A 25,816-nucleotide genomic window follows, 5' to 3' on the forward strand; every position below is an offset into this window, starting at 1 on the left:
GACAGACCAAAAAGTAAACAGGAGAATATGTCAGTTACATTTGCATGATGATATCTGCTGCTCCAGCCCCTGTTCAGGCTTGATGGGAACAGTTGTTGGACATACAGTCATGTTAAGAACAGCCACAGGAGATCCTCCTTCAGCAGCAATAAGCTGCAGTGATGTTTCCTGTGTGAGGTCATCAGCTGGTCTCATCACTGTGGAGGAGTTTGGTCCACTCTCCATCACAGCATAGCTTCAGCTCAGTGAGGTTCCTGCACAGCTCTCTGAAGGCCCCCCCACAGCAGTCAGCAGGCTGAGGTCTGGACTCTGACTGGGCCGTTGCTGCAGCTTCATTCTTGCTGCTGTGCTTGGATCATCGTCCTGTTGGTGACCCAGTGTGGTCTCATGTGTATTACATGAGAAAAGCGAAGCGATTTTCGTGGCTGTGAATTAGGTTGGGCTCTAAGGCTGAACTTGCTGCTTTGTATCAGTTCATATCACAGATAAAAGGACACAAAGTGCGTACTTGTCGTCTTGCTCTAATCGCTGTCTGTGTTTCCCTCTGTGCTGCACACAGATGCTGCAGTAGTTTGGTTTGGACCCTAAAACGTATTTGCAGCACAAGAAAGGGGAGCGTGTTCTCCCACGTTTGTGCGCTTCGGCTTTGTGTCCAGACGAGGACCCGCCCACACTCATACGTAAAGGAGCAGTTCACAGAAACGCAGTGGAAACGTGGGCCCGTTATTACGCGCTTCACCGGTTCATTGGGAACAGCACGAGCACCGGCACGCGAACCGGCTCCTTGGTGGTGGGAAAGTAGCATAAGTGACTGCAAGGAGCCCAGATCCTCCGCCCTCCTCCACCGTGCTGACAGCTGCTCTGAGGTGTTGGTGTCAGTGAGCATTATGGACAAACATCTGTACTTTGCTCTCGTCTCTTCCAGAGGTCTTTGTGGTTTGTTCAGATGCAGCTTGCAAACATGAGCTGTGCTGCCACATTCTTTCAGAGAGAAGAGGCTTTCTCCTGCAGCCAAGCAGCTGCACTAGTTCAGCCTTTTCCTAATTGTGCCGTCATGAACTTTAACCTTTAACATGCTAACTGAGGCCTGTACAGTCTGAGATGGAGCTCCAGGGTTTCTGTAGCTTCTCTGAGCGTTGCACGGTCTGAGGTGGAGTGAACGTGCTGAGACATCCCCTCCTGGGAAGCAGTAATGGTGTCCTTAGTTTTTGACTAAGCCCTGTGAAACCTTCTTTTTCCCAGGATAGCAAAGCTGAAAAGAAATAAATATAAAACAAATCAAAAGTGTCTGGAGCATCCCTGGGATCTGGAAAAGGCCTCAGAGGAATAAAGAGCAGACTTTATTTTTGGGATACAGATGGGACACGGAGTCGAGGAGATTCAGATTGTTGTTGGAAGTTGATAAAACAAACATAACTTTTGGTTTTCCTTCCTGTTTCTCTGCTCACAGACAGACGGAGGCCTTCTGTTGGTGGTTCAGCTTCTTTGAACCAACATTTAGAGGTCATTGTATGCAAATACACTGACAGTAATTCATTTAAACCGCTACTTTCAGCTCCTCCCATATTTCCCAAAGGGCCGCCCCAGCACATGGATCCCCACGTTTAATTTGGCACACATTTCACACCGGATGCCCTTCCTGCCGCAACCCTCCCATCGATCCTTCAACTAGCAAGAGAAGCAAAGTTCAATCATTTGGTCAACCAGTTGTGCACATCCCAACGTGACCAGCACAAGCCGAGCAATGTCCGATCCAAATACTGGCTCAGTTTACAGCGTTGGTCTGAAAGCAGGAAGACGTCTGCGGTGCCTGGGTGCACAGTGGGAGACTGTGCTCTGGTATTTGGCTGCAGGCATCTGTTCAGGCTTTAAACCCAGAGGAGCCATCGTCAGCTCTGAGGTGTTAAACAGGCTGCACGGGAGCTTTTGTCCGAAGGAGGAAATTACAGCAATTAGCAGACTGGACCCCAACAGAGAAACAGTCTTTTCATTAAACTGCCCTCCATTCAGGCCGGAGGAGAAAACAAAAGACGAGGTTGTGTTCAGCTTCCTGTCTGAGGACGTCTGCAGGGCGGCGGGCCGTCAGCGCCGTGTGGCTGAGTGAGAAGCCTCTTTAAAAATGACACCCTTCAATACCTGCAGACTGATTTACATAAATCACGTTTACCCCAGAGGGCGACTCGGTCACCTCTGAAACAGCAGCTGATGGTGTTCCTACAGAGGTGAGCTGACAGTCAGAGCTCATAGATGTGATGTAGCCTGATCACAGCCACGTGCTAGCATAACGATGGCGATCCGTTCGATAGCTAACAGCTGAACCTCAGCGCGGCGCCGGGTCTGATGTTAGTCTCATTTTCATTATAAACCAAAGAGGTGGACAAATTTAAACTTTGGCCTGATGGTGGCGCTGTGTGAGAAGTCTGAGGCTCAGCAGAGTATTTACAATGACACCCGAGTAGGTTCACCTGCCTAAACATGCTGTGAAATGTGGATTATGCTCCCGTTAAAGAGGAAAACATTGTGTACACAGACAGCCCGGTCTGAGGGGCTTTGCATCAATCCATTTACACGTGAAAGTCAGTTTGAGACTGACGTAATAAAACCAAAGTGTTACTGCAAACAGAGCTCATTTTGGCCTCTGTAAACTCACATTTAAGCAGAGACGGGAAACAAAGCTGCTCCACTCTGTGCTGCGAGGAAGCTGAAACCCTAAAAATGCTCCTCTGCAGACTGCAGGTCGTCCTCTCCTCACTCGGAGAATAAATGGCATCGGCAGGCGGCTGAAGGCTGCAGCTCTGCTCTCTGGAGAGGACGCGTACAGCACTCAGCTCAGCCACACAGAAACGTCAACACTATTCAGCTAACAGCCCCTCACGCCACTTAGAGGGACACTTTCGGACAGATGCATCTGCTCTGGAGGTCATTTTATCACGTTACCTGAGGAGGACCTGAACTCTGCTGCAGCTCCTCGCTGCCTTTAAACCTGCAAAACGTGCCTGCTGCAGAGCCAAGAGCCTCAAAGAGACGGAGGGCCACAGACAGCCACATCACTAACCCACCTGCAGCTGATCCGGCTCCTGCTGGTTAACGTTGGGTCCAGTTATTCATGTGGACGTCACCCTAAAATGCGCCACCAACCTAAGCTGAACAACTTCTTCCATCACGCTTCAAAAACTGCACGAGGAGCACGACAAAGAGCCCAAAAAGCCTGCGAGCATGTGTCAGGATACGCCTCGATGCTGTTGGGAGACCGTTCTGGAAAGCATCTGCTACAGGTTCAGGAAAAGTGGGCTAATCCAGTGAGAGTCACTTATTTCCCAACAACACGGTGAAGAGACGGACCCGGGTCAGTGTCCTCGATGTTTTCTCAAAGATTTAATATCAAACACGTGACTATCAGCTCCTGCAGCTGATCAGCTTTAATGCCTTTGTCCCTGCACACTGACTCTTACTGTGGGAACCAGGACAATGGCTCCTCCTGATGGTCCTGCACTTTCTATGGGTCAAACATGTCTCCTTTACTTTATTGTGGGAAATGTTCATTATCCACTTATCTGACATCACCTCTGATCTTCTGGCCCTTTGCACGGTGCTGCTCTGATAATAAAGCCTTTATCAGGAACAGTCTCAGGATCCTTGAATCAATCATTGTTAGTATTTTGTATTCAGTGTGCGCTCCTCGGCGGCGGCTCTTTGTTGCGATGGCGGTTCATATTGAAACATGCTGACTTCAGCAGGACTTTGCTGCATTTGCATCTGCAAAGCACGTTCTCCCACTCGTGTCAATCATGGCGGCAGCCTGCATGGAGGGGGCGGTCTAAGGGGGTCAAAGGTGAGCAGCGGTGTCACTTCCCATCAGGCTGACAGGAGCAGCAGAGGAGTCCCTGAAGGAGGCTTCTTGGGTTCACACGTGCACGGCAGCCTTGAAGAGGTGCACGTGGCCGCGAACGTCCGGCCCGACGGCTCGGAGCTCTGTGTGATGTCAGACTGCGCCGACGTGAGCGCACGGCTGTCACGCTCTCCACTCAATCTGAGAAAAAGTATCCCGACTTCTTTCAGCTGAAAGTGTCCGAAGGTCACGTGAGAGCCGGAAGATTAACTGGATTTAATGTCAGATTAGAGTTTTCAGCATTTTTCAAAGTGAATGGATGAGAATAAAACTATTGCTCTCTGTGCATTCCCCTTTATTTCTGTGTTATAAATCAAGCGCACCTTTTTCACCCCTCCATAAAAGCTCAAACTCAATGGCTGTTCAGTTCAGCTCCAAGACTAAAGAGCCTCCAGTCAAAAGGATCCTTCTACAGCAGCCTTTCCCAAACTCCCACTCGCCCAGTCCCAACTCCTTACTGGGCGACTCGAAGTCCCCCACTACCTCCTCCCATTTATTTGTCTTCTTGGGTGTTACATTCAATGCCCTGAAAACTCGCTCTGAGTTTGTCGCTCAGTCCTTTCAGTCTGGCTGCAAAGACTTGACAGTTAAACTCAGCCTGTTGACGTTCCTCCATAGTGACCGTTTTCTGGAAGACTCCCAGCCCGTGCTTCCTGGGTTTGGTGACAGGACCCCCCAGAGCTGAGCACCAATGACCGGCTTTTAATTACAGCGTCAGGACACTGAGACAAAGTTACTGTGATGGAGTACACTCTGACTCCTGCTCCTGCAGACTGCAGGCGCCTCCTCCCTGTGACAGCACAGGCGGCTGAACGTCTCAGAGACTCTACAATCACACAAAGCTGATCGATCCTCACACATGCAAGGCACAGGTCTCAGCACAGAAAAGAATAATCCATCAATATTTCTCAGTACTTGGTCCTAAAATCGTGTGATTTGATATCCAGGCCTTCGCAGACACACAGGTTAAAAATGAAGCACAAACAGGCTTGATTCTAAAAAGCCTGTGAATGAGGAGCAGGATGGCGCTGTCACACCGCTCTGGTCTGCACGGAGTTCTGACCGGAAAACAAAACAACCCGTTTTCAGACGCATTCATGTGGGAGCCACTTTCCCACCACCGAAAGGTTAATGAGCTCACGGTCCCTTTTGTTACCGAGTTTTATTGTGGAGGGCCAATTTACATACAAAAGGAAGATACACACACAGACACACAGACACACAGAGACACGCACGCACACACAGACACACGTATTTCTGTCACTGTGAGGACCCTCGCTTACATAACGCACTGGTTGGACCTTCAGTTTAGAGTTAGGAGGGATGCATGCTCTGTCCAAACTTCCTGTCCTCAATAGGGTCATGTGATGTCAGAAAGCTCCTCCCTCCAGTCGAATTCAATTCAATTTTATTTATATAGCGCCAAATCACAACAAACTGTCGCCTCAAGGTGCTTTGTATTGTGGGTAAAGACCCTACAATAATACAGAGAAAACCCAACAGTCAAAACGACCCCCTATGAGCAGCACTTGGTGACAGCGGGAAGGAAAAACTCCCTTTAACAGGAAGAAACCTCCATCAGAACCAGGCTCAGGGAGGGGGGGTCATCTGCTGAGGGGGGGCTGAGGGGAGAGAAAAGACATGCTGTGGAAGAGAGCCAGAGATTAATATCAATTAATGATTAAATGCAGAGTATAAACAAAGTAAATAAGGTGAATGAGAAACAGTGCATTATGTGAACCCCCCAGCAGACTAGGCCTATAGCAGCATAACTAAGGGAGGGTTCAGGGTCACCTGATCCAGCCCTAACTATAAGCTTGATCATAAAGGAAAGTTTTAAGCCTAATCTTAAAAATAGAGAGGGTGTCTGTCTCCTGAATCCAAGCTGGAAGCTGGTTCCACAGAAGAGGCGCCTGAAAGCTGAAGGCTCTGCCTCCCATTCTACTCTTAATTCTACTCTTAAAACTACTGCAGATACTGTGCATCTGTGAAAATCTGCCTCTTTACTAACGCGGCGTTCCAGCAGGAAGGCCGGAAAAATGAGAAAAAGCATCATACAGACAGAGCCGCTCCCTGCTCCGGCTAACGTAGCCAGTCACAAATACACAACAGCACCACAAGTTTCAGCTTCCTACTGTTAGCATTCAGTGCTGCCATCTCGATTTGGTAACCTGGGGTCATTGGAGCTGCTACAACTTTCAGAGTGCAAAATCCAAGTCAAGGGGGCGTTCCAGAAAAAACTTCCCACTGGAAACTCGGAAACTGTGACTTATTCTGATTCACACCATAACCCAGTAACCTCGCATTCAGCCTGAGATTTCCAGACTTCTAACGCAGCCGCAAAAAGCCAAAACCTCCACCCTTAAACTGATGTAAGCCCACTGCTCCACCACCAGTAACTGCTGATCCCAGAACAGAGGCTGAGCTCAGGTAAAACTGCCTTATTTTACACCTGAGAACGGGCTGAGCTGACTCTAAAGCAGGTCTGAGGCCTCACACAGCCCTCTGAAGGAGGAATGTCCTCTCACACACACAGGCACACACACACACAGACACACACACACACAGACAGAGCTCATTCAGTATGCAGGAGCTGTCATGGCCTCTGGGTCAGCCTCAGACACACACACATGGCTGATTAACAGGGTTTCTATCAGGACGCTGTGAGCCAGAACAACAACACACATGGCCCCCACCTCCACCCCCACCCACCCACCCACACACACACACACCCACACACACACACACACACACAGAGAGGTTTGGGTTAATTAGACTCTACTTAGCAGTAGCTGTTCATTTTCTCATGGAAACTAAGTGTGAGAACTGGAAGGGTGAATCAGGCTTCTGTGTGTGTGTGTGTGTGTGTGTGTGTGTGTGTGTGTGTGTGTGTTTACAGAAGTGAGAGCTCTGTGGTTTTTGTTACCCAGCATGCTCTGGGCAGACTGGAAACTTTCACACTGTGTCTCTGTTTACAGCAGTTTCTGTTCACGTAGACACACATTTACTGCAGACCTGAAACTGTGTACAAATACTTCCCTGTACTACACACTGTACTGCTGTGTACTCCATTTTCCTGCCGAGTCACTGCTGAGTGATGAAGCTTTCTGCAGATTAAAGAAACATAAATCAGAGGAAAGCTGATCTTTATCTACTCTGGTTAAAATGTTCTCAGTCTGCTCTGTGCTGGTTCACTGCAAAGTCCCAGAATGGAGTGAAAGATTAGAGAAAGTAGAGGAAAATAAAGACGTGGTTTAGTCTTGTTTGCTTGTATTGGTGTTGTCTGGCCCTGCGGGGCCTGGCCGGGGGGACGTGGAAGCTGCTGCTCAGGAATGAGATGAGGAAAAGCAGAAACCTGCTCAGTGCTCAGAAATACTCAGAGATGTCTCACATCCCCTTGATGGCCCCCAACAAACTGCAGCTTATCATCTGAAGCCAGATTAAAAGGAAAAGAAAGAAAGCCCTGGGACAGAGCGCTGACCTGTGCAGGTGTGCCCCGCCCCTCGCCCTGTCACCGCTGGGATAGGCTCCAAGGCAGCTGACTTGATTTGGGTCGATTATATCTGGGGAAGTTTATCTGAAGTCTGGGGTCAGGGTCGGTTTACCGCTGGTTTCAGACTTCATATGGGACGGGATCAGAACTGGTTTTAAAGCTGTTTTTAACCCAGGTTTTAGACCGGTTTCACACTTGAATTTAAACCTGTTCTGGAACTGAATTTGGACTTTGGTTGGGCCAGTTTTAGATTTATTTCAGAACTGCTTTAAAACTGGATTCAGACTTGATTTTGAGCCTGGTTTAGCCTTCTATTAGGACTGTTTAAGAGTTGCTTTGAAACTGGTTTAGACTTCATCCGGGTCTGGTTTACAGTTGATTTAAGACAGGGTTGGGGCAGGTGATGAGAAACCTGGGACCCAAAGTCAGGCCTGACCTGAGTTTGAGCCCAAGTTTAGTGGAATGTTAGGACTGCTGTAAAACTAGTTACACACTTGATTTGGACTAGTGTTAAAACTGGTTTGGGGCCTCATTTTAGACTTGTTTTAGGACTATTGTAAGGTCGCTTTAGAGCTGGTTCCACACGTGATTTTAATCTGGTTTAGGACTGGTTTTAAGCCTTTACTGGGATGTATTTTGGCCATGGTTTTGTAACCAGGTTAGGACTGGTTTTTAGGACCTAATCACACAGAATTTAGAGAGTTTGCCTGAGAATTTAAATGTCTGTGTTTTTGTCAGAGTTGAGGTAAAAAAAAAAAAAAAAAAACCTGACAGTTGTCTGTACATCTGTGGTAAACCACAAGCAGGAACTTCTAAAACACAATCTGTCCTACATTCTCCAAAGCATTATGGGAACTTTAGTCAATAATTCGAAGCAAGTTTAGAAGTAAAACAAATGCGGCTTCTGCAGGCTGAGCTGGCTAAATCTGATAAATATGTTCTGAGGTTTTGACTCAGGTTTAGTCTGAAACTCCCACCAGCATCCACGTTTCCAGTCGGACTCCCTGCACATCAGCACATTCGGTTTCTGACCGTGCTCTCACTCGAGTTTCCCATAAACCACCAGCTCAGACAGATTGAATTAAATCTTTTTCTACATCCCTGATCAGCTCTTCACCTCCTCCTCCTCAGTGCTGTGTTTAAATTTAAATTTCCGGCAAGGCTGAACGCTCCGGTGAGTGCGGCATGCCGAGGATGCTGGAAGAAGACAGATAACACGCATCATCTCCGTTTCAGGATGATGGATGACGACAGCTATTCCTCAGAAATATACGCATCTATCAAATGGGTTGGACTCAGGTGAAGAAGAGAGATGACACCTGAAGGCACACATTAATCTGACACTGTCAGCCATAACAGTTTACCACAACAGCTCCCATTTCCTTCAAACACCTCATAATACAGCTAGTCAGGAAGAGGCTGAGGGTCAGAGGTCAGTGACAGAACGTGGAACATGATAAAACCTCTGATATGGAACCTCTGGGGTCAGAAAATACCACAGACGGTCGCCTTTGTTCCTCTGTCGCTGTTAAACGTGAATGTTATAAGGAGGTCACAAACCTGTAAGCCAACATAAACTCAGCACTTCTTCACTTTAAACTGCAGCTGCTTTTTGGTGCTCTCTCACATACATCACGTGTTTCGAGCAGCGTTTCAGTCCCTAATGTGCCTCAGCATGAAATATTTACTCTGCATTTGCAGTGAAACGTGCACCATCTGATTTAAAGGGGCAGCCTGAGCACTGACAGTAAACAAGAGCCAGTGAGGTGAGGAGAGTCGGCACTGTGCCAAAGCTCCAAACCTGCAGAAAGGTCTGCTCAACACACCTGCACGCAGGTTAGCAGGACTGTCAGCCGTTCCCTTTACTCTGGATCAGGGTCAGGATCTGTCTGGGACCTGAATCCAGGCCTTTTAAACAGTTTTAAAACTGATTTCATACCTAATTTGGGATAGGGTTAGAACTGGGTTTAAACCACTTCTTGGGCCTGACTTTAGCGCCGGTTTTAGACTTCTGCCAGGATCTCTTTGGGGCACTTTAGAACTGGGTTCACACTGGATTTGAGACTGGTTTTGGACCTGCTTTGGGCCTAATTTTGAGCCTGAGGTTAGAATTAATTTAGGAGTGTTTTGCAGCCATTTTACAACTAGTTTAAGACAGAGCTTAAAACCTTTTGTCTAAAGCTTAAATTTGTTTTTGGAAATTCAATTCAATTCAATTCAATTTTATTTATATAGCACCAAATCACAACAAACTGTCACCTCAAGGTGCTTTGTATTGTAAAGTAAGTAAAGTAAAATTTTATTTATATAGCACTTTTCTAGATAAAATCACAAAGTGCTGTACAGCATCTAAAAGAAAACAATAATACACAATAAAACACACACAAACCACTAGTTAAAATCAAGCCTGTACAAATGAGTCTTGAGCTGTTCTTTAAATGATTCAATAGAGTCCACAGATCTCAGGTGTGATGGTAGTGCATTCCACAATTTAGGAGCTGCAACCTCGAAAGCACAGTCTCCCTTAGTTTTTAGCCTAGAGCGTGGAACCACCAACAGATTTTGGTCAGAAGACCTCAGCAGTCTGTGCGTTATGTATGGGTGTAAGAGCTCACTAATGTATTCAGGCATTTGACCATGCAGAGCTCTGAAAGTCATCACCAAGATCTTAAACTGGGATCTGAACTTTATGGGAAGCCAGTGCAGAGATGACAAGATAGGTGTCACATGAGACCACTTAGAGGATCCTTTAAGTAGCCTGGCAGCAGCATTTTGGACCAACTGGAGGCGATTCAAAGACGATTTGCTGAGACCAATGTATAAAGAATTACAGTAGTCCAACCGAGAGGAGACAAAAGCATGAACAATAATTTCCAATTCCGGCTTGGACACCATTCGACTGAGGCGGGCAATATTTCGCAAATGAAAAAAGCAGGATCGCACAAGGCTATTAACATGTTTCTCAAAGCTAAGAGCTTGGTCAAATGTAACTCCTAGGTTTCGAACATTTGACTGAACCATTGATGATAAAAAACCAAGATTGTTTATCACAGTGGGAACAAAGCTATCGGGTGCACAGACAAGAACTTCAGTTTTCCCGGTATTAAGTGAAAGGTAGTTAGCAGCCATCCAGTTCCTTACAGCCTCAACACAGTTCTGAAGAATAGATAGTTTTTTAACATTCTGTGGAGAAAAGGAGATATACAGCTGAATATCATCAGCGTAACAATGATATGAGACCTCTTTAAATGCGCCCAAAATGTCTCTGAGAGGTAGTAAATACAAGGTGAACAAGATAGGACCCAACACAGAGCCTTGGGGCACACCACAGGACAGAGCAGCAGATGAGGATGTAAAACTATCAGCAGCCACTGAGAAGCTTCTGTCTGAGAGGTAAGAGCGGAACCAATCTAAGGCTGATCCAGAGATGCCCACCCATGTCCTTAACCTGTCAATTAAAATGTTGTGATCTACTGTGTCAAATGCTGCCGATAAGTCCAGGAGTACAAGAACAGAGTATTCACCTGCATCCCTTTTCATTAGAATATCGTTAGAGACTCTTAGGAGAGCAGTTTCAGTGGAGTGCAGGTTACGAAATCCAGACTGAAACTTATCGAGTATGTTATATTTAGCTAACATAACATTTAGCTGTTTGACCACAACTTTTTCTAAGACTTTTGATACAAAAGAAAGCTTTGAAATTGGTCTAAAACTTTGAGGAAGTGAAGGATCAGCATCAGGTTTTTTCAATAGGGGATGAATAACAGCTTGTTTAAAATATCGGGGGACAGAGCCAGTAACCAGTGACCTGTTAATTATTGTTAACACACATGGCCCAATGGTGCAAAAAATTTTCTTAAATAAAAATGTCGGTAAAACATCAATGGAGCTAGAGGAGGGTTTCATGCTATCAACCACACTTAGGAGATCTTTTAATGATATTGGTGAAAAGTTCTCCAGGATTGAAGGCCGAGTGGGAAGTAAGGCAGAAGAAGATACAGAGGGATTTATGTTTGCTCTAATATTGTTAACTTTACCAATAAAAAAGGATAAAAAGTTTTCACAGTCTTCATTAGACTGAATGGGTGAAGTAGGAGAAGCAGGTGTAACAATCTGTTTGATTGTGTCAAATAGCATTTTTGGATTTCGTCTACTGTTAGAAATCAGCCGAGAGAAATAAGCAGCTCTTGCATCCTTCACTATGTTATTAAAAGAAAATATAAGTTCCTTTAAGTGAATTAGGTGGACTTGGAGCTTTGTTGATTTCCATAGACGCTCCACTTTTGTGGGTAAAGACCCTACAATAATACAGAGAAATGCATTTGGACTGCTGGTTTCACACTGGATTTGAGACTGGTTTATGACTAGTTTGAAACCTGTGGACATCACATGGGGCCTTCTTTTCAAGACTGATCTAAAACTGGTTCCAGACTTGATGTGGGACTGGTTAAGGCTGGTTTTAGACCAGTCCTGGGCTATGTTTTGGACCTGGAGTTCGGATTTCTTTCATGACTGATTTAGGGCTGCTTTACAGCTGTTTCACACTTCATATTAGGCTAGTTTAAACCCGTTTTGGACCTAAATTTGGACAAGGGGTGGATTTGTTTCATGGCTGCTTTATGACTGCATTAAAATGGTTTCAAATTTGGTTTTGTTTTTCTCCATAATGTTTCAAGTCTCTCGTATTGGATTTTTCCTGGAAATATAATCTTGTTAATGTTCGTGAGGTGCGTGCATGCTGTTGGTGAGTGGGTATTTTATTGTAGTATTTCCTGTATGTCAGTAAACTTCATTATTACAAATCGAAGAGCTCCGTGCCTCTGATATTAGGCAGAGGAGGAATTAAATTGGACTGTTATTCATATTCAGAGGAGCTGGTTTGTAGAACTAATGGCACTCGATGCAGCAGCGAGTTCTGCATGAAAAGACACATTTATTATCTGCAGGCTCTAAATGCTTCCTCATGTGAGGCTGTAGCGGAAAGCGCAATTAGCACGACTTAACCTTCAGACTGGCTGTGCTTCACACACTCGGCATGAATGTAAATGTTTGGTCAAGCGGCTGCAGACAGATTTCCAGCCTTCAATCAGGACCAGAGGGAGGTGGAGGAGGATGGAGGATGGAGGATGGAGGAGGAGGAGAAGGATGGAGGATGGAGCAGAGGCTGGAGGAGGAGGATGGAGGAGGAGAAGGATGGAGGAGGATGATGCAGCAGGAGGATGGAGGATGGAGGAAAAGGAGAAGGATGGAGGAGGATGGAGGATAAGGATGGAGCAGGAGGAGGGGGAGGAGGAGGAGGATGGAGGAGGAGAAGGATGGAGGAGAATGGGAGGATGGAGCAGCAGGAGGAGGAAAAGGATGGAGGAGTAGAAGGATGGAGGAGGATGATGCAGCAGGAGGATGGAGGATGGAGGAGGAGAAGGATGGAGGAGGATGATGCAGCAGGAGGATGGAGGATGGAGGAAAAGGATGGAGGAGGATGGAGGATAAGGATGGAGCAGGAGGAGGGGGGGAGCAGGTGGAGGAGGATGGAGGAGGAGAAGGACGGAGGATAGAGCAGGAGCAGCAGGAGGAGGAGGATGGAGAAAGTATCTCTCTCATATCACAAAGGTTAGCCAAGGTTTCATCAGGAACGTGATTTCGGAGCAGGAGTCAGGGAGCGAAACCCACAACTCTGATTTAACGTCACCACCTAAGAATGTTTGTGTTATTATTGTGTTCAGGTCAGTGTCCAGAACAACACAGCATCACTGTTGGTGTAACTGTAGAAAAAATGTTGGACATTTACCTCAAAGTTTCCATCTACACTGGGAGGAACACACTAATGATGCCATTGCTGTTAAATCTGTACGCATGCAGCTCACAATCCAGTTAAATGTCACTGCGTTTCCTTTACTTTGAGCAGACAAGAATCCTCTTCATCGAGGCCAGAGCAGGAAAACAGGATAAAAACCAGGTAAAAACTGAATGTGCCAGCTCGGTTATCGAGCTGCAGCCACAGCAAGAAGAAAGACCAAAGAAACACGACAACAGCACACAAGAAAAGTGCAGATAAAACACCTGAGCTAAAGGCAACACTAGAATACATAGTTTATCATAAGTCCAATAATCAAATTGTATAAAATAATGAGATAAAAATAGATCACAGCTTCAAAATGATCTTTTTAATCCTGCGGAGCTGCTGTGGTGAAGCTGGCTTCACCACAGCAGTAATCTCATCTTTACACCCAGATTGATGACGGCGGGCTTTACATACTGGGATAAAGGACCCAGATCCACAGAAGTCGACCCCAGACCAAAAACCTCCATCCTATTTCCATTCAAATTCAGGAAATTCAAACTTTGATTTTCTGTTTTAGGGGCATATAAATCCATAGACTGCACAGGTGCAACAAACAGACACAGATACCTGTTAATTAGTGCCAAACATGAGCCAAATAAAACCCTGGAATCCTGCAGACTTCCTGGACGGTCTGTTAGCACAGTTAGCCACATTATTGGTCCAATAAGAGCATTAAAAGGCTCCATTAAAGGGAACTCACCAACATTTAGCCAAATGTGGAGCTGACGGGTTGTGTTTGGACTCGGTTATTCCCTTAGAAAGGCTCAAAGAAAGAAAACCAGAACTGGGAGGCTTCTGTAGAACTTTGGGGGATTTCTGAAAAAGATTTCAGCCTAAATGAGGCAACATGACCTCACTGAGTTGCTGGTGTTTGTGTTGAGTTGTAATTGCACCAGCTGTGCGAGTGTTTTGAGAAGTTGGTGTGAAACCATCTGTGGTCAGCCTGAGTTGGAGGCACTACACCTTTCTTCTCTTCCTCTCATCATGCTGTTTTATGTGTCGGCAACATTGAACTTAAGAGAAAACCAAACACTGAACAACGTGAACATGACGCAGACGTTCCTACCGTCCTCTCCTCCTCCATCTCCTTCGCCTCCTCTGCCTTCCTCCCTCAGGACTCTGCTGATCCTCCGAGACAGTGAGTTGATGAAGGTGCTGACGGATGGCGCTCTCCTGTCTGCGTCCAATTCCACCTTCCTGAGCGGCGCCCTTACGGCGTCGTTCTCGGCACCGGGCTCGGACATGGACCGGAGAAAGATCCTCTGAAGGGCGCCGGGCTCCGCGCTCTGTTTTTTCGGGTTTGGGAGGGTGCCAAACCTTGGTAGGCTGAGCAGCCTCCGGTGAGAAGGCTCCATGGTTGGTTCTTTGCCCTCGGGAGCGGACGTACCGGCCGACCTTGCCACCAGACGAGCAGATGTTCGCCATTTGTATCTGTCCAATGGCTGCTCAGATGCCGGTGGGGCACTGGTTCTCCGCCAGGGCCTCCTGTAAAAGTGCCAGTGGTACAAGATCCCTTGGAGTGAACCCTCACCGCCCTGAGTGTGAGCATTACTTCCACTCATAGTCCAGCACACACACGTTTCCTCCAGGCAGCAGCAAGCAGATGGAGGCACCCAAAATGGGCGTCACCGCCGGTTCGCCGACAGCTGTGCTGTGACACGGACACACGACCCCGGCGGGTCGGATGGCTGAGGGCTCGTCAAGTCGTCCTCATGTGCACGGCGAGTTGGAGCTGCCGTTTCACTCGCTTTCTCTGTGGGCTGGTGTTCGTCTTCCTGGGAGGAAGTCAAGTGCCAGAGAAAGACAGCAGCCAGCCAATCAGCTTTGAGCAAACAGCACAGCAGCAGACTGTGGTTTCCCGTATGAAGACTCAGCGTAGTGTCAGCTTCTCCTTTTTCTGATCAGTTTCCTGGGTTGGTTTTGATTCAGCAGTGTCGATGATGACGGCGACACTGCGCTCTCGCAATGAATCATATCATTGGATTTAGATCGTTCAGGTCGCAGACAGCCTGAGCTTCACACTCCAACATGGCGGGAATTCCCCTCACACTGGGGATTTATGCACTGTGTAAAGGATCAGGCTGGGTCTAGTGTGCTCCGTCAGGGGTGGGCAGCTGGAAACAGTAGGTGGATGGAAAGCGGTGGTTTCAGCATCTGAATAGTAACACACAGGTTGCTGGTTTGAGTCGCTGACAAAAGTCAGCAGAGTAAACAAGCCTAAATAAATATTTATAACACTGATTCATGAATTTCTAGCAGTGAGGGGATGATCAGCAGCAGGCTGATCTGACACCAGCCAGAATAAAATCTGGATGTGCTGAGCTCCAAGTTTTTTTTTTTGAGTTTATCCAGGCACAACTCTGTACTTGACTACACGCAGGCCGATCATTCAGTAAACACCCCGTTTAAGGGCTTAAATTTCTGCACTCTCGGGCCTCCATCTGAGCTCCCCCCACCTCCCGAGGCCTCTGTGATCAAACAGGAAATGGGAGCCCACAGAGAAGCTCTGAGGACACTTTATTTAACCCCTGCTGACAGAGAGGTCTGCAGCAGCACAGTGCAAAAATCCCTGAAGGCCACTCCATGAGGTTCAGAGTATGGAAATGAGGACGTTTGATGTTTTTGCTGTTCAGGCTGTCGTTTACATGTTTAGCTGTCGGTCCTCCACGTGGCCCTGGAGATTCACCTGCAGCAGGTCGAGCATGGGCAAAATACAGCCTGAGGACCGTCCCAATCCAAGCCCCAAAGTCCTGACAGGAAAATGAAACAATCCCCAAAATGATGAAAGCTATAGCTGGGGCAGGAGGCGTGCCCAGGTGTTCCAGGTGACAGTAAATAGTGGAGCAAATATCAGCTGTCTCTCATCAAGCTCCTCCCCCTGTGGATGGGCCATCACTGCATGTTATGGTAGACCAGGTATCTCTTAACAGGAAGTATTTTTTCTGCTCACTGTGCCTGTGCTGTCCAGAGTCTTCAGCGGGGACGCCGCACCAAGACACCTTCAACAGGAGCGGCCGAGTGGTTTTAGTGCCTCGACCCAAACAGCTGATGATTACTGACACGGTTCAATACTGCAACAAAAATACCAATGAAAAATAAAAGCCTGTCACTCAGTCGAAATGTGGTCTTTGGTCTGAGCAGTGAAATGATGTGCTCCACCACCTCCGACCCTCCACCAGCAATTTATGCATTCTGTCATGTTTCGTCCGTCCGTCCATCTGTGTGTGTGTGTGTGTGTGTGTGTGTGTGTGTGTGTGTGTGTGTGTGTGTGTGTGTGTGTGTGTGTGTGTGTCTGCCTTCACTTACTGCCTCTAAGCCAACAATAAGAGGACAGCATTGATGGAAAAAGCCACACGGGGACTCTAGGTGTTTTCCAGGAGTTTTCTGATGAAGGCAGTGTTGTAGTCAAGACCGCCTAACCCGAGACCGAGACAAGACCAAGACTTTTAGGGTCCAAGACCGAGTCGAGACCGAGACCGAGGGAGGGCGAGACCGAGACAAGACCAAGACCAATGCCTGATGCTATATGACATAATATAATGTGAAAAATGATAAAAATCACTTCTCAAATTGATCTGAAAGATCCACATTCCCATAAAATCACCCTGATATTAAATACTCACAGCTCAAAAAAATATAACCATCTTTATTTAATACTCTTGGGTGAAGTCCATCATTTATCACAGAATGTAAAACAATTATTCATAGTTTATCACAATACTCTTAACTGTTCTCTGCCTTTCATAAACAATACATAAAGTTGTGTTGTTTTGAAACCAACAACAATCTTTATAAAAATGTGCGCCATTTCAAAACCACATAGCTAAATGTGTAAAAATGGCAAAACAATCATCGACAGCAAGAACTAAAGCTACAGGTTTCTCTCATATTAAGATTAAAGCTGCAGTATGTTTCTTTTATTAAAAAGAAAAAAAAAACGTTTTTGTACATATTTGTTAAAACTGTCACCATGTCAGGACAGTATGAGACTGATAATCTGTGGAAAAAATCGAGTTCCTCCACCTCCTACCTGAACCGCTCCCAGTCAAGAACAACCAATCAGAGCCAGGAGGAGGGTCTTAGCACTGTCAATCACTCCTCTTGTATGTACTGCTCAATGTAGTTGTGTGCGATACTTCAAGATTTGGTATCGATTTGATGCCATTCGATTTAACTGGTTTGAGATTTTTTTCCTTTGGATCATTAATTAGTTAAAACCAAGGATAGAACTGGGCAAAGTTTATATGCAAGTAGAAAATACTTGATCAAAATAAAAGTTATTGTTCTGAAACAATAAAACATTAACAAAACAATTTTCCCCATACATTGATGTCTGGATTTTTTTATTTATTTATTTATTTGGTAAATGAAGTGTACTAAATCATCACTCAAGAACAAATGCAAACTGTTTTCCAGGTAGATTGTTCAGAAAGTGTATACATAAATTTAACAAAAATGTCCCTTCATTCACTAATTTTCTAGATTTTTTCTTAAATAAACAAGCTGTACAAATTTAAATTTAATTTTGCTTTAAATCTTTATAGCAAATTCCTTTTTTTTCCTAAGTAAAATATGTGTCACATGCCAGTATAACAAACCACTGTGGGGAGGGGAGGAGCAGAGTGTGCCTGCTCTGTGACAGGAGCCACACTTAGACAGTCAGCCTGCATCTTTGATGAAACCGCAGCACTGCATACAGGAGAGAAACTGAAGCCAAAGTATCGGTCTCATTACACTGATATTGATCAATACCAATATCAACATTGGTATTGATATTATCGATATTAGAATTGATCTGCCCACCACTAGCTCTATGTACTAATGGCGGAGAAACAATTTACTTATCTGCCATCATTGGTAGCCATGGTAACTACAGGGTTCAAGCAAGAAATAGTTTTCAGCCCAGCCCTAACACTAATACTAATTAGTAAGTTAATGCTAAGCACTAAATGCCGCTTCCACTTGTTAATTGAGTGACGGGGCCTACGATGTAACTGGAAACCACCTCTGAAGCCTAGGCAGTAATCACAGTCTTTGTGGACGTGTAGTTACATTTCTCGAGGTGCATGTCAGGATGGGTGCAGAGAGGATTTTCAGTTATGTACAAAGGACCAATACAGAACTCTAAATCAGGACTTATTAGATTGATAGAGTGATACATTTTGCATATAATCCAGAAAAGATACATTTATGTCATGCATAATGTGTCCCAGAGTGCCGTGTCCTTCCAGTAATGTGTTTGCAGAAATCACATAAAAAACACACACAACAAAAACATAATCCAGATTTTTTTAACGATCAGCTGCTCAAAGCATTTCCTACATTCAAATATCAGCCACCATATTGTGAGCATAAACTATCATGTTTTTAATGCAACAATAGGAAGTACCATCATCTTGCTGGGAACTGTAGTTTTTTATTCTGGAAGGCCTTTCATAGCAGCACTGGTGCTGAAAACTAATGTTTGATTATGGCTTTCTGAATACAAGCTGGACTGCAACTATCAATTATTTTAGTAATCAAACATTCAATTTATTACTCTGTCAATTAATCAAATAATTGGATAAGAAATAAGTTTTCATTTTAACAGTTCATCTGCATATTTTAACTTCCGTACTGCAGATGTTTCTCTGTGTGAAACAAACAGGGTGGATGGAGCAGCTACAAAGTTCTCTGTTCTTCATGTTGCTGATCAGGTGGTTGATGAAGGACCTCCAGCTGTTTTCCAGTAAAGGTTTTAAGGTGGTTACAGGAACAAGAGCTCCTTTTGCTCCACCTGAGCTCACGGTCTCTGCCTCTTTGCAGTTGCTGTGCCTGTGCAGTCTGACTGCACGTAAAACAGCTGCTGTTGTGTTTTTGTTATAAAACTGGGGGCTGTATGAGCTTAATGCTGTAATGCTTTTTATTCACAAGCAGCCTCCAAATTACGTTTCTACTGCAGGTCTATTTTTAGTCCCTAATCTTAAAGATAAAAAACCTTTTGACGGAGCCTCTCGGTACTGAAGGGGGTGGAAGGGGGGCACGGAAAGATTGCTAGTGCTAATGGCAGCCCCTGCTAGCAAACTGTGGTTATAGATTGTTCTGGTGGTGACAGCTGACATAAAGAAAAAATAACAGCTGACATCCTCTACACAACACAGGCGTGCACATTCAAACAGCACACTCACAGCACAGAGCAGTGGAGGCGTGGAAAAGCTTCTAAGCAATGATCCACTCTGTTAAAGGGTCGTTTTTGGGTTTTTTTCCAAATGAAGCAAATTAGTTGAAGCGACGGAGAACTAACGTGGATGAAATGCTCCGCTTACACGGAGACACCTGTAGAGTTAAAAGGAAACATCGAAGCAACAAATTTGTGTCGAGGATTTTTAATAATCAAATTGAGTTAATCCAAGAATCGTTGCAGTGCTAAAATTTGCATTAAATTTTCACTTTGTGTATCAAAATACATGAAGGTTGGTATTTACCTTCATGCTGGGATTTTTTTTGTTGAATAGGAAGCCTGAAATTAACCTTTGATCTTCATTTTCCCTCTTTCTTCTCGCGTTCATCCCGGTTGTCATTTAATTGTCATTTTAATTTCTGTAGCCCACGAAATCAAGCGCACACACGACCAAACGTGCACATTGTGAATGAAACTGTCCGTGCTCTGTGGTAGATTGCAAACTGCGGTGAAATGATACAGGCGTAAGCAGCGATAATAGCAGCGACCGGGGCAAAGTCTGCGAGGTGCGCTCCTGGGAGAGGCAGAGGAGCGCAATCTTTGTTGGATTTGAATCAGTACGTTTTGCATTAAATAAAAGCAAAGATGTTAACAAATTAACTGGGCAATATTCTGTGGTCTTGACTGGTCTTGAAATAAAATCCCGAGTCCGCAATGTCCAAGTCCATGACAAGACCAAGACCATCAAAAAGCGGTCTCGAGACCAAGACCGATCTCGAGTACTACAACACTAGATGGAGGTGGAGATTCTATTCTTTCAGTTACAACTACATTACTAAGTCACACTTCTCAAATAAAAGGGTAAACATGCTACGAAGGCACGATAGGAGGAAAGGGAAATGACACGTACTGGAGACGCTGTCTTTGGTATTTGACGGTAAATAAAAACTTTATTTTCTAAAGTTCCTGAAAGCAGGAGTCAAAGAGATGCAGCTGATGGAGGTTTTCAAACCCTCAAACATGAGCTGAAGGCTCCTCTTGGCCATGATGGAGAGTTAGAGAAACGATTAAGTTCTCTGCAGCTCTCAGAGCTCCCATCAACCTCCTCCTCCTTCTTCTTGGGTCTTTAAAGGGCACGCCGCCCTGGCTGACCCACATATCCACCCTTATTGGATAACGAAGCGGCTGGTGACCGCGGCGCCGCTGCATGCAGGTCAGAGTTAAGACTCGGGGAGATTAAGAGGACTCAGAGGCAGCAGAGACTGCGCGAGTCTGAGGCCGGAGTCCAAAGACGAGACGAGGAGGTCAGCATCAGGACGACATCAGCTCCTTCTCTGCCTCAAACACAGTTTCCTGTCATGTCAAACAGGCTCCACCCACCAATTTTCATGTATTAAACTCTTCTTTTATTACTTAAAAAAGAAGAGCATGGGCACTGCTGCGGCTCACCTGAAAAATCAAACATTTTAGACTGAAACTAGCTGCCTTCCTCCTCAGCATCAGAAATCCTCTTCTTCATGGAGCTTCAACTTTATTATACTCGGCTCAACATGGTGGGCGACCGGGCGCTGACCTGCTGAGGAATACGAACGAGGAATGCTGCCGGCTGAAACGTGTCCGGCTGTTTTTGCTGCAGCACTAAAAGCTCGTTAGAGTTTACCGTAACTCCCCGGAGAACATCGTATATTCACATTATCATTTCCGGGGTGGAGGGTCGTCTTTGAAACCACGTTTTCTTTAAAACCCTCGTTTGTCTGAGCAACTGCTCAAAAAGATTTGCTTTAATCAGCAAATACTGAAAACTCTGTTTTTCCACAAGTCTGCATGTTTGTGGATTTATTCCCTTTTTGGATTTAAAACAATCCTTACATTTAAAAGTCTGCTCTAGCCTTTAAAGGCCTCCTTTATACCTGCATCGTGATGCCAGGCTCATATCTCCTACAGCTCGGTCTGACTAACTCGGACCGATGCTTCTCCTCTTTAAAGACCAAACAGGAAGTGCTGCAAGCATTCATGCTCCTCCGGAGAAAGGAAACAACACAGGAAGAGAGGAGACAAACAGGAAGTCAGGTGGAAACTCAGAAGAGACACGAAAGACGTGGATTAAAACATCTCTTTAAGCCTTTACCTGCATATTTACAGTTTTACTGCATTTAAATTCATTTGCTGAATTCTGAATCAGAGCGGGTTAGAAAGCCTAACTGATCCAAAGGTCACAGGGTCACCTGCTCAAACCGTCCTCTAAGCAGATCTTTCAGGCTGAGGACTCAGCTTTGGCCATCTTGTCTTGGTCGTTTTTTCCTTATTAAACGGATCAGCAGAGCAGACTCTTCACATTTGCCTCCTCTGTAATCTGCTCTTTCATTAATGTGACTGCAGTCACTGTGGAAATCTTCCAGGCCTGCATGTTTACACACCAAACTGCTGCTGGGGAGTAGAGCGGGCTGCAGGTCTGAGAGGACGCAGCAGCTTAAAGCTGATGCTGCTGTTTCTTCAGCACTTCCACGTTTCATCTGCATCCTGCAGGAAGTCAGGAGAAGAGCTGGCGGCAGCCTCCGACTGAAAATAACCCGCAGCCATAAAGAGAGCAGTAAATCAGCAGCAGAAGGACTCGGCTCTCAGGAATCCAGGCTGCAGTCTCCGCCGGAGGCCGACGGGCTGATCCCGGCTGGTCTGAGCACAGAGAACACTAACAGAAAATAGGAAGTTCAAGATCAGCGGCTGGAAGTGAGGCGACTGCATGAAAAGCTCCAAAACATCGGCCCAAAGCATCCCGAGATTTCAAACTAGACCGATCCGACTTTCAGGAGGTCTGACAGCAGCAGGGAGGTGCGCTACAACACCACACCACTCCATGGGTTCATCTCCACCTTCCCAACACTCAGACAAGCTTGGATACAGCCCACAGGAGGCCACCCAACGTTTTCCAGGAGAGGAAAGTTAACAGCGGCCCGTCTGCAGGGAAGGGCAGCGTGAAGGTTAACCGAAAATTCAGCTGCTCGAGCATCGACAGAAAACGTGCTGCCATCGCAACACATTTATTTTTGTCATTTTTAAAAATGTTGTTCTGTCTTTTTTTCAGGGAATATCAAACTCCAAGGATCTGAAGACTGAATATTTTTGGATTTGGGGTATCTGAAGTTTTCCCCTCATATATCGACTGGCAGCTGACTGAACAGACTCTCCGGTATGAAGCCTAAAAAGTGCTGAAATAACGTGTGAACTTGAGCCTCAAGTGACAAACCCAACACACCCCAAACTCCACAACGAAGTGACTTTGGTCACCTGCTGTTTGTCAGGGTCAAATGAACTTTTAACACGATTAGAAATCGATATTTAGGCAGCGAATAAACTCAATGGGCACTCAGGTGTTTATTTAACCTGTAAATAAGATGTGTGACTGGCTGTTTTCCTCCTCCTCAGACAGCAGCAGCAGCATTAGGTGCTCAGACAATCGTCTAATCCAATTTTGATCCACCGCCCAGGCTTTAATCTGCAGCCGCTCTGACACAGTGATCCACTTCTGCTCGCAGCTTTCAGAGCATCCACCGCAGTAATCTGATTACTTCCTGCTGACGCCAGGATCCGGCTATCGTCTGACACACAAACAGGAAAGCTGGTTTTCCCTAATTAAGTTTGAAAAAAAGAACCAGGATGAAATGTATGAACCATATGGAAAGTCACACCTGTCAGCCAAAGAGGCCACGCCCCTAATGCCTTAATTGAGTTTAATCAGGTGAGTTATGAATGTTCCTGTGAAGGCGGAAATCAGCTCGAGAGCCCAGAACAGTTTCTGTGTGTGGCTGTAAACATTTCTGAAATTAAAAAAGATTTCTCCATGATCCCTGAATCTGAACAGACAAACCCTGGATTTTATTTGCCTCTAATTACCTCAGCGCACCCACTTCCTCTGACATAAAAAAGCACATCCAGCGCTTTGTGGCCACGATGAGCTCCGTCCGGATCCTCCCGTGTTTCCCACCCTGTCCTGAAATAGACAGCAGCTTTTTTGGTCCAGAGAACCAGGATGACTCTTGTTTTGTTTCAGAGAGGAAATCCTGTCTCAACGCCCCCATCTGAACACAGCCGGGCCCGTGAGGAACTTTCCATTTCCTGCTCCCATCAGCCTCCATTGTCCCGAAGGCGACCACTCAGACCTGAACCCGCTCGCAGACACCAGCCTGAGCGACCGCGCCACCGCTCAGACGCACAGGGTGGAGATTCCCTGATGATCGATCCACCCCCGCTCTCAGAAAATGTGTTTACATGTGTCTCGCTTTCAGCAGCAAACAGAAAACAGAACTGAAAACAGGCCACGCCCCCCTTTTCCTGCCCTGAAGCTCCTTCTGGGCGCCAAGCGTGAAACACGTCAAACACACGTCAGTGGATCTCAGCGATCCCCTGTACGGTGCTATGACAGACCCCCATTGAATAATCATCCATACTCATCCCTAACAGGACGAGGAGGAGTGCAGTCCCGTGATTTCCTCCCTCCTCTCCAGGTTTCTCCTGTTTCTGTGGATTCCTGCAGACGGCTCCAGCTGCCCTCAGGAGTCAGAGGATGAACTATTCTAACATGAGCCTGAAAGAGCCAATAATCAATAATACAATCATGTGACTCTTTGCTCCGTGTAGGCAGGGGGATTTTATCCCAGTTCAGAGCTGAAGGAACCTCCATGACAAGGCTTTTCTCAAACTTTGAGTCATTTCAGTAAAATGACCACAGCTGATGCATCTGCTCATCTTTCCTGCACATCAGACACATCAGTAAACCTTCCTGTTGCGTCCTTCTGGACCTAAGCATCCTGTTTTCCCAGATAAGATGTCCTTTATTTATCCCAAGAGTTGGGAAAGCACCCACTCCTGATAGCGTAAGCCTTTCAGAGAACAGACTCGGCCAAAGAAAACATCTGTTTCTGCATCGGAGCGAAAAGCTGCTCGTTTCTCACATGTAGCCTCAGAGGAGCGTGAAGCAAACGTCCCGGCAGCCCAGCAGGAAGCTCGGGTGTCAATTGGCTCACCGACAGCAAACTCCCACAATCCCCATCCAATATGGAGGCTGAAAACCTCAGCGGGGTTTCACCGTGCGGAGGCCGCCCAGAGAGGAGGAGGGGGGACACCTTCGGAGTTGGAGTCAGTCCACTGGGAAGACTGGAAATGTTGAAAAGGATGTCGGGATTCAAAGTCTGGACACCCCCAACAGGCTGACAAGCTCTGATTTGAAATTTGGAAGTTTTTCCACATTCAAACTGCAGTCAGTGTTTATTCATCATAAATTACTCCTCCAAGTCAGCTGATGATCTATCCCCGAGGGGACGAAATAATAAAACATATGTTCTCGTGTTAACTCCTGATGCTGTCATCCGGAGGAGGAGGAGGAGGAGGAGGAGGAGGAGGAGGAGGAGGCTCGGTGCTGTGTTTAAGCGTACGTCTGCGGTCAGCTTTAATAGGCTTACAGCAGCCTTTCGCTGGATAATACACTCTGTCAATGCTTTCAGAGAGCCGACAGATTAAAACAGCAGCTGACGGCAGGCAGGAGGAAGAGCTTCAGTCTCACATTGATCACTCTTCATCACGTTCAGCTTCCATTAAACATACCAGGATGAAACATACCACAAATAAAACTATTTAAACACAACATATGCGCGCACACACACACACACACACACACACACACACACACACACACACACTCTTTGGTTTTAAGATCAGGCAATGCTTGCTGGACCCCGACTCATGCTGGATTTTTGGGTCTAGAAGAAGCCAAACTCAGTCCAGAGGGTGGACTGCTGCGGTAAATGGACCAGTTCTTATATAGTGCTTTTCTACTCCAATTGTGTACTTAAATCGCTTATACCAGTGGTCCCCAACCTTTTTTGAGCCGCGGACCGGTTTAGTGTTAGAAAATATTTCCACGGACCGGCTTTTAAGGTGTGGCGAATAAATATGTCAAAATAAATGATACGACCATAACCAAGTGTGATATTTTCTACGTATAATAATAAAAAACGGGAATCCACTTTGTATTCGTATGCAACTCTATCAGCAGCGTTCTCGTAACATCCCGCCTCAACATGAATAACAGGCTCTCTGCCCACAGCGCTCCCTGGTCAGCTGTTAGAGCCATGGTAAAACATGCCTTCAAAATAAGATACACCGCAAAAACAAATACAGTAGAAATCACCTCAGTCGGATTCAAATGGCCCAGTTTGGGGTCTATTATCGAATTTCGCTGCAATGGCTTCTGCTTCATCTATGAATTTGCTTCTGCAAATTTTATAATCTGAAATTTTACTCGTAAGTGCAAGTTTGTAGCTTACACTTGCCACGATTGTCCCCGGTGAAATGAACTGATATAAACACTAAAACAATTTCCAGGCGTTGTTAGTGTGTGTGTAGTTGTGCATGAACGAGCCGATGCATGGAAGTGGG

General features: G+C 45.9%; 1 protein-coding gene across 3 annotated transcripts in view; it reads right to left on the reverse strand.

The window, feature by feature from the left end:
* Nucleotides 1–25,816, reverse strand: part of rasal2 (RAS protein activator like 2) — a 72,741-nt gene that overhangs the window by 42,499 nt on the left and 4,426 nt on the right. For 2 of the 3 annotated variants that reach the window (XM_030725641.1, XM_030725640.1), the window contains exon 1: nucleotides 14,291–14,980. The exons of the other annotated variant lie outside the window; for it this stretch is intronic. In XM_030725641.1, the coding sequence (XP_030581501.1) occupies nucleotides 14,291–14,786 (496 nt within the window). In that variant the 5' untranslated portion in view covers nucleotides 14,787–14,980. Of the gene's footprint in view, nucleotides 1–14,290; nucleotides 14,981–25,816 lie in introns of those variants that run through there. 3 annotated transcript variants of the gene reach the window in all.

Source organism: Archocentrus centrarchus, unplaced genomic scaffold (assembly GCF_007364275.1).
Source record: "Archocentrus centrarchus isolate MPI-CPG fArcCen1 unplaced genomic scaffold, fArcCen1 scaffold_64_ctg1, whole genome shotgun sequence".
In the NCBI taxonomy this organism is placed as follows: domain Eukaryota; kingdom Metazoa; phylum Chordata; class Actinopteri; order Cichliformes; family Cichlidae; genus Archocentrus; species Archocentrus centrarchus.